The sequence below is a fragment of the Watersipora subatra genome, chromosome 7 (genome assembly GCF_963576615.1).
Source record: "Watersipora subatra chromosome 7, tzWatSuba1.1, whole genome shotgun sequence".
NCBI classification, from domain to species: Eukaryota; Metazoa; Bryozoa; class Gymnolaemata; order Cheilostomatida; family Watersiporidae; genus Watersipora; species Watersipora subatra.
Genome location: NC_088714.1, coordinates 58,112,854 through 58,127,928, shown reverse-complemented (window position 1 = coordinate 58,127,928; position 15,075 = coordinate 58,112,854). Strand labels below are relative to the sequence as shown.

The following is a 15,075-nucleotide window of genomic DNA, read 5'->3' as shown; positions in this document are numbered from 1 at the left end:
GTGCATGAATACAAAGGCGATCGATTGGTGTAGGTATTACAGCGGCAATCTACCAATCTGCATGTGACGAGTTGGAGCATCATCGAAAGTTCTCTTTTATCCTAACCTTGACCCCTTGGGTACAGATAGCCTAAGAACAGGCTAAGTACAGGCTAATTACGACCTAACTACCGCTTCTTTATAGTAAAAATATTTTGTTGTTTTGCTCTCGTGTAGAAGTTTAAAATAATTATTATTAGTTTTACTTTGCAGAATAGACTTGACTGTTTAGAATAAATAAGCAAATCGACATCAATGAACGTCGAAGATGTGCGCTCCCCATCAACTTATTGTAAAAATTACCGCAACCATGGTCTATAAAACCTTAAAGATTGATTAGATAAAGATGAAAAATTGTCGATGCTTTTGTTTGTTTATTTTCATCTATAATGTAACTACAAAATAATATGAAGAGTGTTTCTTACAGTATACAAGTAAAAAAGGAAAAAAAATGTCACTCCAGGGAAGGTGATGATGAGGTCCCTGTGTGAGATAGCAAGGCTAATCAAGGCGCGGAACCTGAAAGTAGAGTCAGCAGAAGTCTGTCTAGTTAGTTTAGTCTAGTCTGGTTGTCTGAGGTAGCGCTTCAGTTCATTTTTGAAAGAATTAGCATTTACAATTTTACGCATCGTAACCGGTAGTAGATTCCATAGCAACGACTCCTGATAATCCAAACAACATTGACCAGCTTTTGATTTAAACAATGGTATTTTTAGGTTTATGTGTGTTTGACGCAAACCAACAGTGCTGCAGTTATGATACAGCCCTCCAATTAGAAGAGTTATGTCAAGTTTTTCTTCTTTGCATGGCCAAAGGGGCGAGTTTGAAAAGATCTTTGAACGGATTAGGGAATTTACATGTATTTTATTTTTCGTATAATGTAAATTCCCTATAACGTAAACGTTCCTGGAACGGATTATTTACGTTGTAGGAGAGTCTACTGTATATATGTCTCCTGAAAGTCTACTGAAATCTCGGTCATACTCCATCCTAGTGAAGTCCCTCCAAAAGCACCATTGCGATTTTGTGTGTCTCTCAAATGTCCATATTTGTCAAAATTGGTCAATGAACCTCTTGAAGACGTGACTTTATTAAATACAAGTAAATTAGTCCTATGTCTATGATGCCAGTCTCGAATAACCGTAACAAATAAAGGATTACTGAACCACAACTCTAAACGTCTGTTCTCAGATTATGTAAAATGCATCACTCGCCTAGTCGTATCGTTTCCATTTTTTATTGCCTTGCCAGATTTTAAAGCACTTAACAATTGGGTACCATAAACCATCGGCGGGTTGAATCTGTAGGAACTTAACATCTGGCCTTCAATGACTTCATCGGATATCTGACCCAAAAGTATTGATATGCTTAGCTGCAAGGTCTTGGACTTAGGAAATGATACATCTGCCATAAAATTTTTGCACAGAAATTGCGCTGACCAATCAGATGGAAACTCTGATAATTTTAGAGGCCTATTGGTTAATACACCTATTCTCTAGGTTCTAACCAAGATAAACTGTAAATTGGTGTCAGTTATAAGTTCGGTTAAAAAGTTCAAATTTTAGCCGAGTTTCACAGATGTAGAATAAGGCTAAGCGACTCTGTTGCCTTATTAAACACAGACAAATACTATTTTTTCACTATTGTGTTTGCTTCCAAATTGTGTTTAAGTTTTAAGTTATGTATTTGTATTGATCATGAGACGATGGGCTTTAGCTTATTAAAAATTGTGTTTAACCACAAATATATATCCACAATACCCAAGTTTCAAAGAAAATCCTCAACATTCTTGTCATAGCTAGTGAGAGCAGACAACTCCATTATTTGGCTTCAATGCAGTTTTACTTAAGCAGTTAACATAGCATAGGCTTATGGTACTGGCTACTGAAACTTAACAAATTATGTAATATGTTGCTAAGGCAAAATCTGCATTCATTTCCACTGTTCCTATGTTAACACTGTCTTCCAACTTATCACAATCATACAAAATGTGCTGCAATTATTCCGATGTACTAAAACTCAAATAAGTGGTTAAACCTAGCAATATTTTGATCAATGCAACTAGCTTGTAAGCAATTTAATGCTTTATGGCTTCAGCTGCTGAAAAACACACTTTGTGCTTGCTAAGCATGTGCAGGTGTTTCTGCTAACAATCGGGATAGCTGGCCTATCCTTATTGTTAGCAGCACTTGGATTGTCAATAGAAATAAAACACAGAATTTGTGTTTATTGCTTGCTGATTGATAAGATACTTACTTATAAGGTTGGACAGAGTTCGCATTGATTGACCATGCACAATGATACGAGCACGATATAACTGGCTTCCCAGCACAAAAGCATGATATATATATAATAAGTGGAAAAGCAAAGTGGTTCACTTTTTACAGCAATAAAAGCTTTCAGCAATGTAACATCATAATACAGCGTTGAGTCGTGAATATGTAAAGGAGAGTTGTTTTTCAACTTTTGCAAAGATGTTGGAAAGGGACGCAGGCACATACTACCACACTCACTAACATGTTAGTCATATTTTTGTTACTGTGGGCTAGCTAATTGTCCATAGCTGAAGCCTGTTAAGGCATCACTTGAGTTGCAGCAGAGATCATGCATTCGGAGCCCACGAGTTAAGGAAACAGCAAGGCTGAGGTTGACACTGAGTATTTGATGATGGGATCACTATACACCTTTGTACTTCCTCAGGTATGTTTGTTACAAGTAGGATAAGGGCTTTTTCACACTTTTTTGTTTGGAGCTGCCATGGTAACACAAAATATGTATCATCCATCAATTTAAGTAGTCGCAAACTTACAACCACTTCCTTTATTGGTTATATTCTGCTGAATGAAGTTTGATGTTTAGTATATTGACCAGATATTATACTGAATAGTCCAATTTTAAAATTCGAATGGTACAATCTCAATATGAATGTGATTGTATTTTTGTGTGTTGTAGGCATCGTTTACGTTTTGAATAAATGTCAACTCTAATCTCAGGGTTGATACTCTGAAAGAAGCAGTCACCTGGCTAGGCCCAGACTTGGATATTGTACCCCAATCACCGGTTGGACCATTTGAAATACACTCCCTAAACACTGGGAGTCCCCTAGGGGCCGCCCAGGTTTCACACCCCGCTAAACATCCAATATGATTCAGAAGCTATAAAATAGGAAATCAAAATGTGGAAACCCCTCCTAAAGTAGCAAATTCACTGACAGTGCCCCATGGTTTGAAACCCCCCTAAAACGTGATTTTGGGCTGAGCCTAATAGGCCCTTTATAGGGGAGTATCAACCCTGGGAGTCTAATGCATGTCTCAAAAGGCACTACTGATTTTGTAGCAATTATCGTCCTAAATATGTACAGCTGAGAAGCTGCTGTAAGACTTAACAGACTTTTAAAAGTAAACATGAGAACTAAATTTATTTGTAAACAACAATATATATAATACAAATACCATTGCATTGTAAACCATTGTTTATAACCTTCTCAAAGGTACAATTGATAAATAATGGCCAAGTTATCCATTTAACTGAAAAAAGTAAATCGTGTAATAATTATAATCAGCAACATTTACAAAAACTAAAATAATTTCACCCATTAGCTTAAGTATACGCTATGTTCACAAGCTGTAATATATTATGGATTTCGATATATGGACAAGTGCATTGGCTGTGCCTGTGATGAAATGGCGCAGCAAGCCTGGATATACGTTAGGTAATAATGTCTTCCAGGTAACAAATGATTTCGCATCAAATATGCTAATACTTGAGCAATATGGCTGACACAGTGTGAGCTGAGTATAGTATTTCCATTGATGATGTAGAGTTGAAAGGGTCGATGTTATAGGGTCAAGGGTCATCTCGCGATCAGCAATAAAGAAACATACTCAAGTCAATCATGCTAGCCTCTAATGATAAGTTTCAGCGTTTGAGTTACGCACTTGTCTATATTCTATGGTTTCCTGTAGAGAAAAGGGTGAATAGATTAGAACACATGTATCAAACTCAGTTTACTTTTAGATACCCAAGAACAATGGCAAAACGGAAAGTGTACACAGAAAGCTGGGTCTTCCGACAAAGTAGACTCCGAGTACACGGAGTTCACAGAGGTGGCTGGAAAACTTGGGTGGTGAAATTGCTATTAGTATTTTCTTCTTTGATGTAAATTTAGCCTGCTTTTGCTAAAAGAGAAAATTTAATATTAGATTAATAATACTGCCTTTTTCCATTTAATGTTCACGGTATGAGGATTCCTATAAATTAAATTTGTTCTTTTTGCCTGATGAAAATAAAAAACACTGACAGAGTTGTGGGAAAATATTGCTTTATTGATCTGATCATATAGACACATATTTGTTACGTTCGTAGAAAGATCAATTTGGGTTGCTTGACTATACATCATCATTTTACAATTTTTTAATGACATCCTCTCAGTTCGACCCTCGGCATTAAATTATTTATTTGGCAGGCCAATTCCATTTGACTATTACACGCGTAGTTTAGAAGAGTCGGGCATATATACAGGCCATTGCTTAACTGCTTTCTTTGGTTTATCGGTGTGATAAGCAGAGTAGATCTTGTGGTGAAATTATTTTACACAGAGTGAGCTTTCGTAGTTAAAAATTCCCTAGAAGGAAGCCTACAGGTCCTAACGTCATTGTGTTTGTGCTTCAGGAGTTGCCTTTCCAAAGATTCATTTTCAAAATTTTAAGATGACAATTGCTACCCGAGTATTGGCCACAAAACATACTGAACTTCTTTTTCCATTTCGTCTCGTGTTATCAACCATAAATCTAAAATGATTATGGAACCTGACATAAATATGTTATTTAGTTCCAAGTTTCCATCTCTAAATGAAACTGTTATTACGTCAGTTGATTAAAATAGCTTATAATTTTATGAATTTTCAAAACTTCTAAATAACGCAGTTATTTTTGAAGAAAAAAATAAGAACTACCCCAATTACAATAGTTTGTGATCTCAAGTATCATAGGGTAAATGCTAGCCTGCACGACCAACATAGCACAATACAGTTTGATGTTAAACCAAAACTAATTTGAATCTATGATTGCATTTTCCAGATAATCGAAGCTTTTTTTACTGCTAAAAAAATTCTGTCTCGTGTAATTTATGACCACGAAACTTATATTTTAAAAAAGGTTCTACTGTTGCAAGCATATGATGACCTTTGCAAAGCTGACTCACTTGATAATGGGTATTTTTGTAGTGCTATTAGGTGATTCAGGACTTCTAACGATTTGAAAAAGGGCTCTTGAACCCGATTTTTGTCGTGTTCTCGTTGGAGCCGCTGTCGCCTCCGAGATGCAAGCTGACTCCGGCATGACCTGCAAACAATAAAAAATGTAGAAGTGATGGAATGTAATGCTGAGATGCTATAAAACTGTCTCAAGCAAGTTTAGACATGAAATGGGTGATTTCTATTTTTGTGATGTGCTCAGAAGTTGCCTGCATATGTCAAGCGCAGACTCAGTAAATTGATAAACAAACGTTCAGAGGCATTTGTATATATGTTTCCTGGCATAGCTTCGCAGCAAACTTGGCTCTTCATTTGAAAGCGTTTATAGAATTCTCAAACACCTTTCAAACTATGTTTAAGTTAGTCTTCGTAGCAATGTGAAAATTGATAACTCTGCTTCCTGACATTTAAATAGTATTTAAATTCCTGACATTTACGGTAAATAGTTATTTCAACCCGACAATAGCATTTTGTCGAGTCCTTGATAAAAGGTTGTCAACCCGCTTAACAAGTGACAAAATTTTAATCATTGGCTAGCATTCCACCCATGATTGCCACACTGCTCATCCCATATGTACCGACAGCTATGTGAGGAAAGCTACTGGTTGCTACTGATAAGGGAAAATTTCAAAGAACAGCTAGTAGGGGTATAGCTAACGAAAAGCATGTTAAGGGTGGGTCAATCATATAGCCTTTAGTATTTGTAGCCTCAGGACTAAGCTTTCATATATGTAGCTTCACTACTGGGAACAGGGTAAATTTACATGTAGGTTAGTGAAGAGCTTTAACAGTTGTACATGAAAAGTTTAGGTGTTCTCAGCGGTAACTATGACTAACATACAAGTGCTTGGTTGAGATGTATGGATGCAATAACGAAATAAAAATTTGAAAATCCGGCAGTCTCCTTACCAGAAATATTTTTCTATTTCAAACAATTAGGTTGATAAATGATGGTGGCTAAACTAACTCGATCTAAAAATGACTTTGATATGTCACGTTCTTTTCTGAACAAGGAAGGCATATAGTCCTTTGTGCGTACATGTATACTCAAATTTGGTTATCAACTACAACACGGAGGTGAAGGACTTTTACTCACTGGTTAATAGTGTTGACTGAAGAACAATAGTTATCAAACAGGTAATGTTACACACAGATAAGGTTTCCACGGTACAAATCTGACAGAAAGATAGAAAGAACAAACTTGTCTACTTTTTTTCCACACCCGAAAAAGTGGACAAGTTCAGCCAATCAAATCACCAGAGTACTTCATGAGGATACAAATCCATGCAACCTCTCCAAATGCACAAGTACAAGTATAATAGAGGAATGACTATGGAAAGGAAACTAGGAATATAAATAAAACAATCAGATTGTTAGTGATATAACCTGGTGACCAGCTAATGACCGATCCACCGACTCGCCGCAACAGAGTCAGTAAACTATAAAAGGTTGAGCAGCGGAATGGATATGCGATAGAGAGTTGTCTTCTCATGGGCTTCGAGACAAACGTAAGAGGAATTACACACAGAGCAGCTGTTAGCTAAATAGCTAGTAGACAAGAAATATCACAAGAGCTAAAAAGTTAAATAAGGAGTTCACCTTGTGAAGCACCAGCTGCAGCCTAAATAAAGAAAGAACAAGACACGGCATGAAAGTGTAATATTTAGGAGACGGTGATCATATCCATAGCCATTAGGGGGACAATATGTCAGAAGTGGTATAAAAAATTACAAACATTAGTGGTACTTCTATTAGTGGTACTTTTATTTGTGGTACTTTTAAATAGTAGTACTTTTATTAGTAGTACTTTTATTAGTAGTACTTTTATTAGTAGTACTTTTATTAGTGGTACTTTTATTAGTGGTACTTTTATTAGTGGTACTTTTATTGGTGGTACTTTTATTAGTGGTACATTTATTAGTGGTACTTTTATTAGTGGTACTTTTATTAGTAGTACTTTTATTAGTAGTACTTTTAAATAGTAGTACTTTTATTAGTAGTACTTTTATTAGTAGTACTTTTATTAATGGTACTTTTATTAGTAGTACTTTTATTAGTGGTACTTTTATTAGTAGTACTTTTATTAGTGATACTTTTATTAGTGGTACTTTTATTAGTGGTACTTTTAAATAGTAGTACTTCTATTAGTGGTACTTTTATTAGTGGTACTTTTATTAGTGGTACCTTTCTTAGTGGAACTTTTATTAGTAGCACTTTTAAATAGTAGTACTTTTATTAGTAGTACTTTTATTAGTAGTACTTTTATTAGTGATACTTTTATTAGTGGTACTTTTATTAGTGGTACTTTTATTAGTAGTACTTTTATTAGTAGTACTTTTATTAGTGGTACTTTTATTAGTGGTACTTTTATTAGTGATACTTTTATTAGTGATACTTTTATTAGTGATACTTTAATTAGTGGTACTTTTATTAGTGATACTTCCATTAATAAAGCAGTGCACAGCAACAACAGTAAGCAGAAATTGAAAATTATAAATTAAGAATGTGAGCCTCATATTTGGCAGTTACATTCAAGCTTGGTATTAGCCATTCTTTGATAGGGGAGGTATGAAAGTTTTAAGTGACACTGGGCTGCTATCTAAACAATAAATCATGTTGAGAATCGTAAATTGTTCGATTGGTAATTTGCTTTTCAAAACTATGAGTTGATCCTCACAGGGAAACTAATTATATTTTCTAGATAAAAAATGACATGCATTTGCTCTTATACAGTATATTAGATCTATTCGCAGAGCTCATGATGAAATCGAGGCACAAAGTTGCAGATGGCAGCAACATCAATCACATCTACTTTAGTTTCTTTACGATGTTGATCAGATGTTTTTTCCTTGAAACTTTCAGAACATTTATAATACTCAAAACTGTATATTAGAAACATACGGGTGCTGAATATCAGCCGTCAGTGTTTGCAAAGATAGCGTTAGAAACCAGAAAATATTAAATAGTTCTCAGACATCCATTGGCCTTCGTAAGCAACAAACAGTTCCGCGGTCTTACCGAGTCTTCAATACGAGGTGGTGTAGAATGTAGCTGTGCCGAGGCGTTTACTGATATTGCAGGCTCCTCTGCAGACGCGTCTCCTTCAACGCCTCCCTCCATTCCAAAAGAGGCGAGGTCTCGAAGATCACCAGCGCAGTCAGCCAGCGCAGCTGAGAATGCAGTTTTTCGTGCTGAAAAAGATTGGATATGTCGATAAGAACAAGCTAATCCAGCATGGGCACAACTAGGTAGTTCTGAGTCGATAAAGCTCTGAATTAAAAAAAATTCTTGCAAATAAATTTCCATGCTAAAACAACATTGATGGCATGCAGAGGAAAGCTGCGAGATTGAAGCATGCCAGAAATATAGAGAGGCTCTTAGACTGATGTTTCTAACGTGTTAGTTGAAATACTAAAATAGAAAAGAGATACAATATGAAGCATGCATGGCGCAGAAAACTAGCGGCAGCGTAAGGTGAGAGCCAGAGACAGATCTGTTTCAGAAGAAATATCGCTACAAGCTCGCAGATGACTCCGGGAAAAACAAAAGCGGGGGTTAACTGAACGTTGGAAGCCAGGCCATGCTGCTGTTCATTTCGAAGGACGAACCTGCCACCTCGGCTGGCACTTCAACTTTATTGTGTGGTAACGGTTCCATTTCACCGTCATCTTCGTCTTCATCTGTCCAATTGTAGTCGGCACGCAATTCCAATAAATTAGGAGTCATAGCCGCCAGACGCTCATGGAAAGACAACCCTTTACGGGCTAAAAGTAACATCAATCATTCAAAGCTGTGTTTTTATTTAGCTATAAATCTATGAAAAGGTGGAAATTGAGGAATAAATTATGCATAATCACACAGAGACTATCGCTGCATCAGGGAAAAAACATGAATGAATATCTCCAAATTGGTAGTTCTACCATTTGGAACACACAGAGGATTGATAGATTATGGAAAAGATAGAGCACACAGTCACCCTCATACCAGAGATAGTAGACCAAATAAGCTAGAAATAAAGGCTACCTTCAGTGTCATGAGAAGAGGATGCAGAAACTGTAGGAACATTTGCTTCTACCACTGGATCTTCCCCAAACATTGTGCTAAAATATAAAACCAGCCAACATATAGTCACAGAAATTAAATAGAAAAAATAGACAAACTTTTGATATTACCTGTCAATGCCATTCAAAGCAAATTAGACAGTAAGACAAAAAATGAAGAATACAGTTCCAGAGCATTCTGAATGACAGCATAAGTGGTTTAGACTAATAACCAATCAAATCTGCTGAGTAATGTTAAAAGGACAAGGTTGGACTGCATTCAACTACAAAAGTGTTTCACAGGTTATAATAGCCAGTTAGCGTTTCAGATTGTAGATTTGTAATCACCACTGCAGTTATTCATATTAATACAACTTATATTTTATTAATCAGTGAAAAGAGAAAGGCTAATTACCACAAAATGGTGAAGCACAAATAACCACTATAATATTAGAATACTCCTTCTAATATTAGAAATGCTAAAAATGTTTTCGTAGTCTAAAGATAGTCATTTCAATCAGAGTACTTAAACTTCTACATCTTCACAAACTCAATAAATAAAATCAACATCCTGACATCTATCGAGAATGTTACACTTACAGTTAACAAACTATACACACTGTTCTTGACGGTGCATACTTACAACTCAATGTAGAATTAGTGCTTAGGTCAACATCATCGACCTTTTAATGTTCAACTATTTGCCCCAAGTGGTCGTACTAACATTTTTATTGATAGTTTTTTATCCCAAAAGCATTTGCCTTTATTTTTAAGAAACTCAGCATGATTATGTACTTACATATGCATGTACTTACATATTTATGTACTTACATGCGTATGTACTTACATACTTATGTAGTTACATATTTATGTACTTACCCGCCTATTCTGGGCTTGTTCAGATCAATATTAGCCTCTGCAAAGACAAAAATGACAACTATAATTAGTGGCTATAGTAATATTACTTTCAGTTAAAACTACGTATTATGACAAATATGACAACAAATGTGAAAACATTTTTTCTACTTTTTTTTCTGGTAGTATTCCAAGAAAGTCGTTATTGGTGAGCAGACATTTGAATAAGCAGAGTTAGCTGTAAAGCATGAAAGGTTGGAAAGGCAAGGAAGCAGTGATATAAAGTGAAGGCCAATGAGTCTACAAAATGACTGCAGTGAGGCTAGGGTAATGCTTCAAGAGGCTAAAAGGCGTTATTGGTTAAAATGGCTTTGCTGGCATTCAGGCAACTGGTGAAAATTTTTGAGTTGTTTGTTGGCAGGAATTAGATTTTGCTGGAATCGGCGACTTACGCGTCACATTCATCTGGTTACTATAAGACTCTCGACTATCCACTGGGAGATGAATGCCATCAGTAGATATATCAACATTTTGATGGACAGGTTCTAAGAAATGTGGAGTCGCGAGCTCATCACGGCTAGAATGGCTAACTCTGATGCAAGACTGTACTGTGTCCTTATTTAGTTGGCCAGTTTGCGGGTACGATTGACCAAAATGAACAATGGGCTTTTCAACACCAATTTGTGACCAATGAGTGCCACGAATGGGTCCGACTACATCAGTGCGCGATGTACTTATGGGTTGGTTATACTGAGTAAGTTTAGAATGTGGCTGGTTTATTTGTTGATGAAACATGCCAAGTTTATCATGAGATGGACGATGAAAAAAACCAGATTCCTCTTGAGTTATACGGTCAACTGCCAAATCATGTTCAATGCTTGAATGAGGTGTGCTTGAAGTGTCTTTGCCGAATTTAACTGGTGAACTACTACCAGTGATACTCATTTCTTTTTCACCACCTTGTCCAAACTCTTTAAATGGCATTTCCATATCAGATTCATCAGCTTCTTCAATTTTGTTAGTTGGCTCATTAGAATGTGGTTGGTTTATTTTTTGATGAAACATGCCACGTTCATCATGAGAATCACATAAGCCATGATGAAGAAAACCAGCTTTCTCTTGAGTTGTCTGGTCAACTGACAAATCATGTTTAATGCTTGAATGAGGTATGCTTGAAGTGCCTTGGCTGAATCCTCTGACCTCCATAGTGTCTGCACCAATAGACAAACCTCTCATGGTTAGAGTTCTACTAGAGCAGCTATCTTGATCAAAGACATCAAGACCTACATTAGGTGTATCCACAATGTGCTCACTTGTGTCTTGTTGATATGTGGGCAAATCCTTTCTTGATGCATTGACTCTACAAATTACACCTTTGCCTTCCGAGTTTAAAACTTCTACATGGCCTGCATGGGCATTGATGGCCCTATCTTTCTCTAGTAGGTCAACATCTTTAAAGCCTGTTGGAAGGCCTATATCAAAAGAACCTTTCTCATTTCTGCTAACTCTTGCTTTGATACCAGGTGAATCAGTAACAGGACTAGACAAGATGGCACCTACACCAACCTTGTTAGCGTCCTTCTCAGACTTGTGTATATTAATGTCTGGCATTCTTAATTCATATTCTTCCAATTCTCTTTCTTTGGATTTTGATGCATCGACATGGAAATTTGCAGAAAGTTTATCAGAATCAGGACTTCCCTTCACTAGGCCAGTATTAGCTGAAAACTTTGGAGAGGCCATGTCAGCAAACAATCTTTTTGCATTTACATCTACTTCAGATTTTGCTTTAGTCGAATTAGTATGAAGATCAGAAACATGCAAATCTGCATCAATTTCTCCTTTGCTTCCCAATTTGTGCAGATTGACGTCCATCATTTGGCCTCTAAATCCTCCATTATCTTTGGAATCGTCCCCTGACATATCAGCATCAACAGAGGGTCTCTTAGCGCCAACACTTCCCTTTAGCATGCTAATATCACCCGAAAGATCTGAGGTTTTAATGTCAACAGATGGTCTTTCAACATCTACCTCTGCTCCTGTTTTGACATTGGGCAAACGACCATCAAGATTAAGAACTTCTCTATCAAAACTAATTTCCCCTTTCTCTCTAAACGTTGGTAGATTTATGTCAGACACTTTAAATCCAAACCTACCTTCTCCCTTAGATTTGGTACCCAACATGTCCATAGTGGCATCAGCAGATGACCTGACTATGTCAACATCATTTTTGTGATGATCAATACTGCCAAAACCCTTGGAAATGTCTAGATCAACTGTTGGTTTTTCAACATCAACTCCTGCTTTGACGTTTGGTAAGTTAATGGTTGGATCAGAAGTATTCAAATCTGCCTTCATTCCTTTGTTGCTCCTTTTTCTAAACTTGGACTGGTTGAAGTCTGACATTCCGAACCTAAATCCTTCATTTCCTTTGGAGCTGCCACCAGACAGATCAATATTAGCAGAAGATCCTTCATCATCGTCTTCTGGCATTTCGATGTTACCAGAAACCTTTGGGGCATCAATATCAATAGATGAGCATTTCCCGTCTACATCAACAACAGAAAAGTTTTGACCAGGACCAGAAACATCCAAAGCTGCATTAACTCTTCCTTTATCCATTTTTCCAAAATTGTGTTGATTCTTGTCAGTCATCTTGAACCCAAAGCCTTCTCTTTGCTTTGGAGTAAGCGTATCAATATCGACACAAGCAGGATGCCCTTGAATGACAGCATCTCTCTTTAGTGGGCCAACATCACCATGAACCTCAAAAGATGACTCTTTTACATCAACACCAGCTTTGACATTAGACGTGTCAACACCGTAACCAGAGCACAATGCATCAACTTCTCTTTTGCTTTTTCCAAAATTAGGAAAATTATTATCTAACATTTTGAATCCAACTTCTTCCTTTTCTAGCAATTTAGAATTTGGAAGATCTATATTGGCAAAAGACTCTTTGACGGCAGTACCTTCTCTTTGCATGTATATTTCATCACTGATTTTCGAAATGTCTGCCTCCGCATATAGTTGTTTCGCCTGCATGTCTGTTTCAACCTCGCTGTCCGGCGAATGCCGAAAATTTGGGAAACGTTTTCCTGAGCTAGTCTGACGCATTGAATCAAGCATCGAAGCATCTGAGTCCACCAAAGGAGAATCATTTTTCCACAAGGGCCTAACCCTTTGCAAAGAATCATCTGTTTTGATGTCTGCCTTTGCAGCAAGTAACTCAAAGGCTCGCATTTGTTCATTGTTTGAACAGGAAAGAGAGGATGATGATGAGTTTGAAGAAAGTGAGGTTTGTTTGTCAATGACCAACTCCTCACAAATTCCTAAAGAAAGACATTAAATTCTCTCTGGACAGTATGATACCAATGCATTGACCTGTAACGGTAGATTAGTTAGCGCATACTTAAAAACAGCATAAAAGATACTTAAAAACAGCATAAAAGTTGACAGTTATTTGGAGTGTATGTTGACAGTTATTTTGCACCCTTTTATGTATAAATAAACACACAACTAATAACCTTATTGTTCATGAAACCAGCTTTTTCAAATAATAGAGATAAGCACATGAGCAGCTGATTTGGTAAGAGAAAACACATCTAGCACAGTGAACCTCGGTTTTCGAACGCTTCAGTTCTCGACCAATTTGGTTGTCGACCAAAATATTTGAGATTTATTCGTCTTGGATCTCGAACATAAATTTGGTTCTCAACCGAACCGGAGCATGCGCATTGGAATTAAACACTCGTAACAGCTCCGGAAACAGCATGGAAACATCCGTTAACAAAGGGAGAAGCAAGTTACGATTCATAAATTCTTTACAAAAAATAGAAACCATCTGGGACGATGTCCATCTACCGAAGAAATTTTCTAGTCAGACAACCCCTCCAGTAGAGTTACCCTAAATTGTTTTGGAGGATTTTCCTTCAAAGATGTGAAGTGAATTTGCTATTGCTGTTTATATTTTCTTTTTTCAGACGATTTTTGATGTAACTGATCTGTTGCATTTTTTGCTGTTTCATTATCAATTTCTGCAATTTTTGGTATTGCATCTCAACCTAGAATGTTTTCGCTGTTTTAAGAGCAAAACATATAGAATATTTACATTTTTTTCATCATCATAGACAGAAAATCTTTTATTACAAATAAACGCGATCTATATCTACCAGTTTTTATTTATAGTATGTGGTATACAGTACAGTTTATGGTGTAAAATGTTAAAAGAATACTTTACAGAAGTTGTTTTCTCGATTTGGAATGGATTAAAATTTACATACACTAGTTCTAATAGGAATAATCGTTTCGGATCTCGAACAGCTCGGTTTTCGAGCCTTCTGGAATGAATTATGTTTTAGAACCGAGGTTTCACTGTACAGTCATATCTCGACATACGAGTGCACCAACATATGAAAAAGTCATGAGCAGACTTTCGAGCAAGTTTCTTCCTTGAGATACGAGTAATCTTTGAGATACGAGCATATAAGCTGGTTCTTGAAAGTGGTCTCTCGATGGCCATCTAGTGACCACTTTCAAGAACAGCATTACTCAGTCTTTTCCTTGCATCAATTTGGAAAAAGTTTTTAAAAGGTTGGCTAAAAGTTATAGTGAACGCGAGGCAAAAAGTGCAAAACCGGAAATGGGTAATAAAAAATTACGATGACAAAATTAAAGAAAGTTTAGTAAAAGTATACTTAACTTCAAGTGCGTGTTTAGCAAACTAAATTCATTTAAGTTAAATTCAAAGTTTTTGACATGTAGTGTCACAAAAGTTTTGTGTACTGAACCCCTTGCTGTCAAGTCTTTTAGCCACTGCATCTGTCTCGAAGGTGAAAACTTACATTAGTATACATAGTAATTAGTATACATAGTAATGTTACATTT

General features: G+C 36.5%; 1 protein-coding gene across 1 annotated transcript in view; it reads right to left on the bottom strand.

The window, feature by feature from the left end:
* Positions 1-3,438: 3,438 nt before the first annotated feature.
* LOC137400923 (neuroblast differentiation-associated protein AHNAK-like) overlaps positions 3,439-15,075 on the bottom strand; it is a 42,119-nt gene continuing 30,482 nt past the window's right edge. The window contains exons 43-49 of the mRNA XM_068087264.1: positions 10,213-10,249; positions 9,317-9,393; positions 8,902-9,057; positions 8,312-8,484; positions 6,893-6,914; positions 5,242-5,381; positions 3,439-3,998 (exon numbers count right to left, since the gene is read on the bottom strand). Of these exons, the coding sequence (XP_067943365.1) occupies positions 5,287-5,381; positions 6,893-6,914; positions 8,312-8,484; positions 8,902-9,057; positions 9,317-9,393; positions 10,213-10,249 (560 nt within the window). The 3' untranslated portion in view covers positions 3,439-3,998; positions 5,242-5,286. The remainder of the gene's footprint in view (positions 3,999-5,241; positions 5,382-6,892; positions 6,915-8,311; positions 8,485-8,901; positions 9,058-9,316; positions 9,394-10,212; positions 10,250-15,075) is intronic.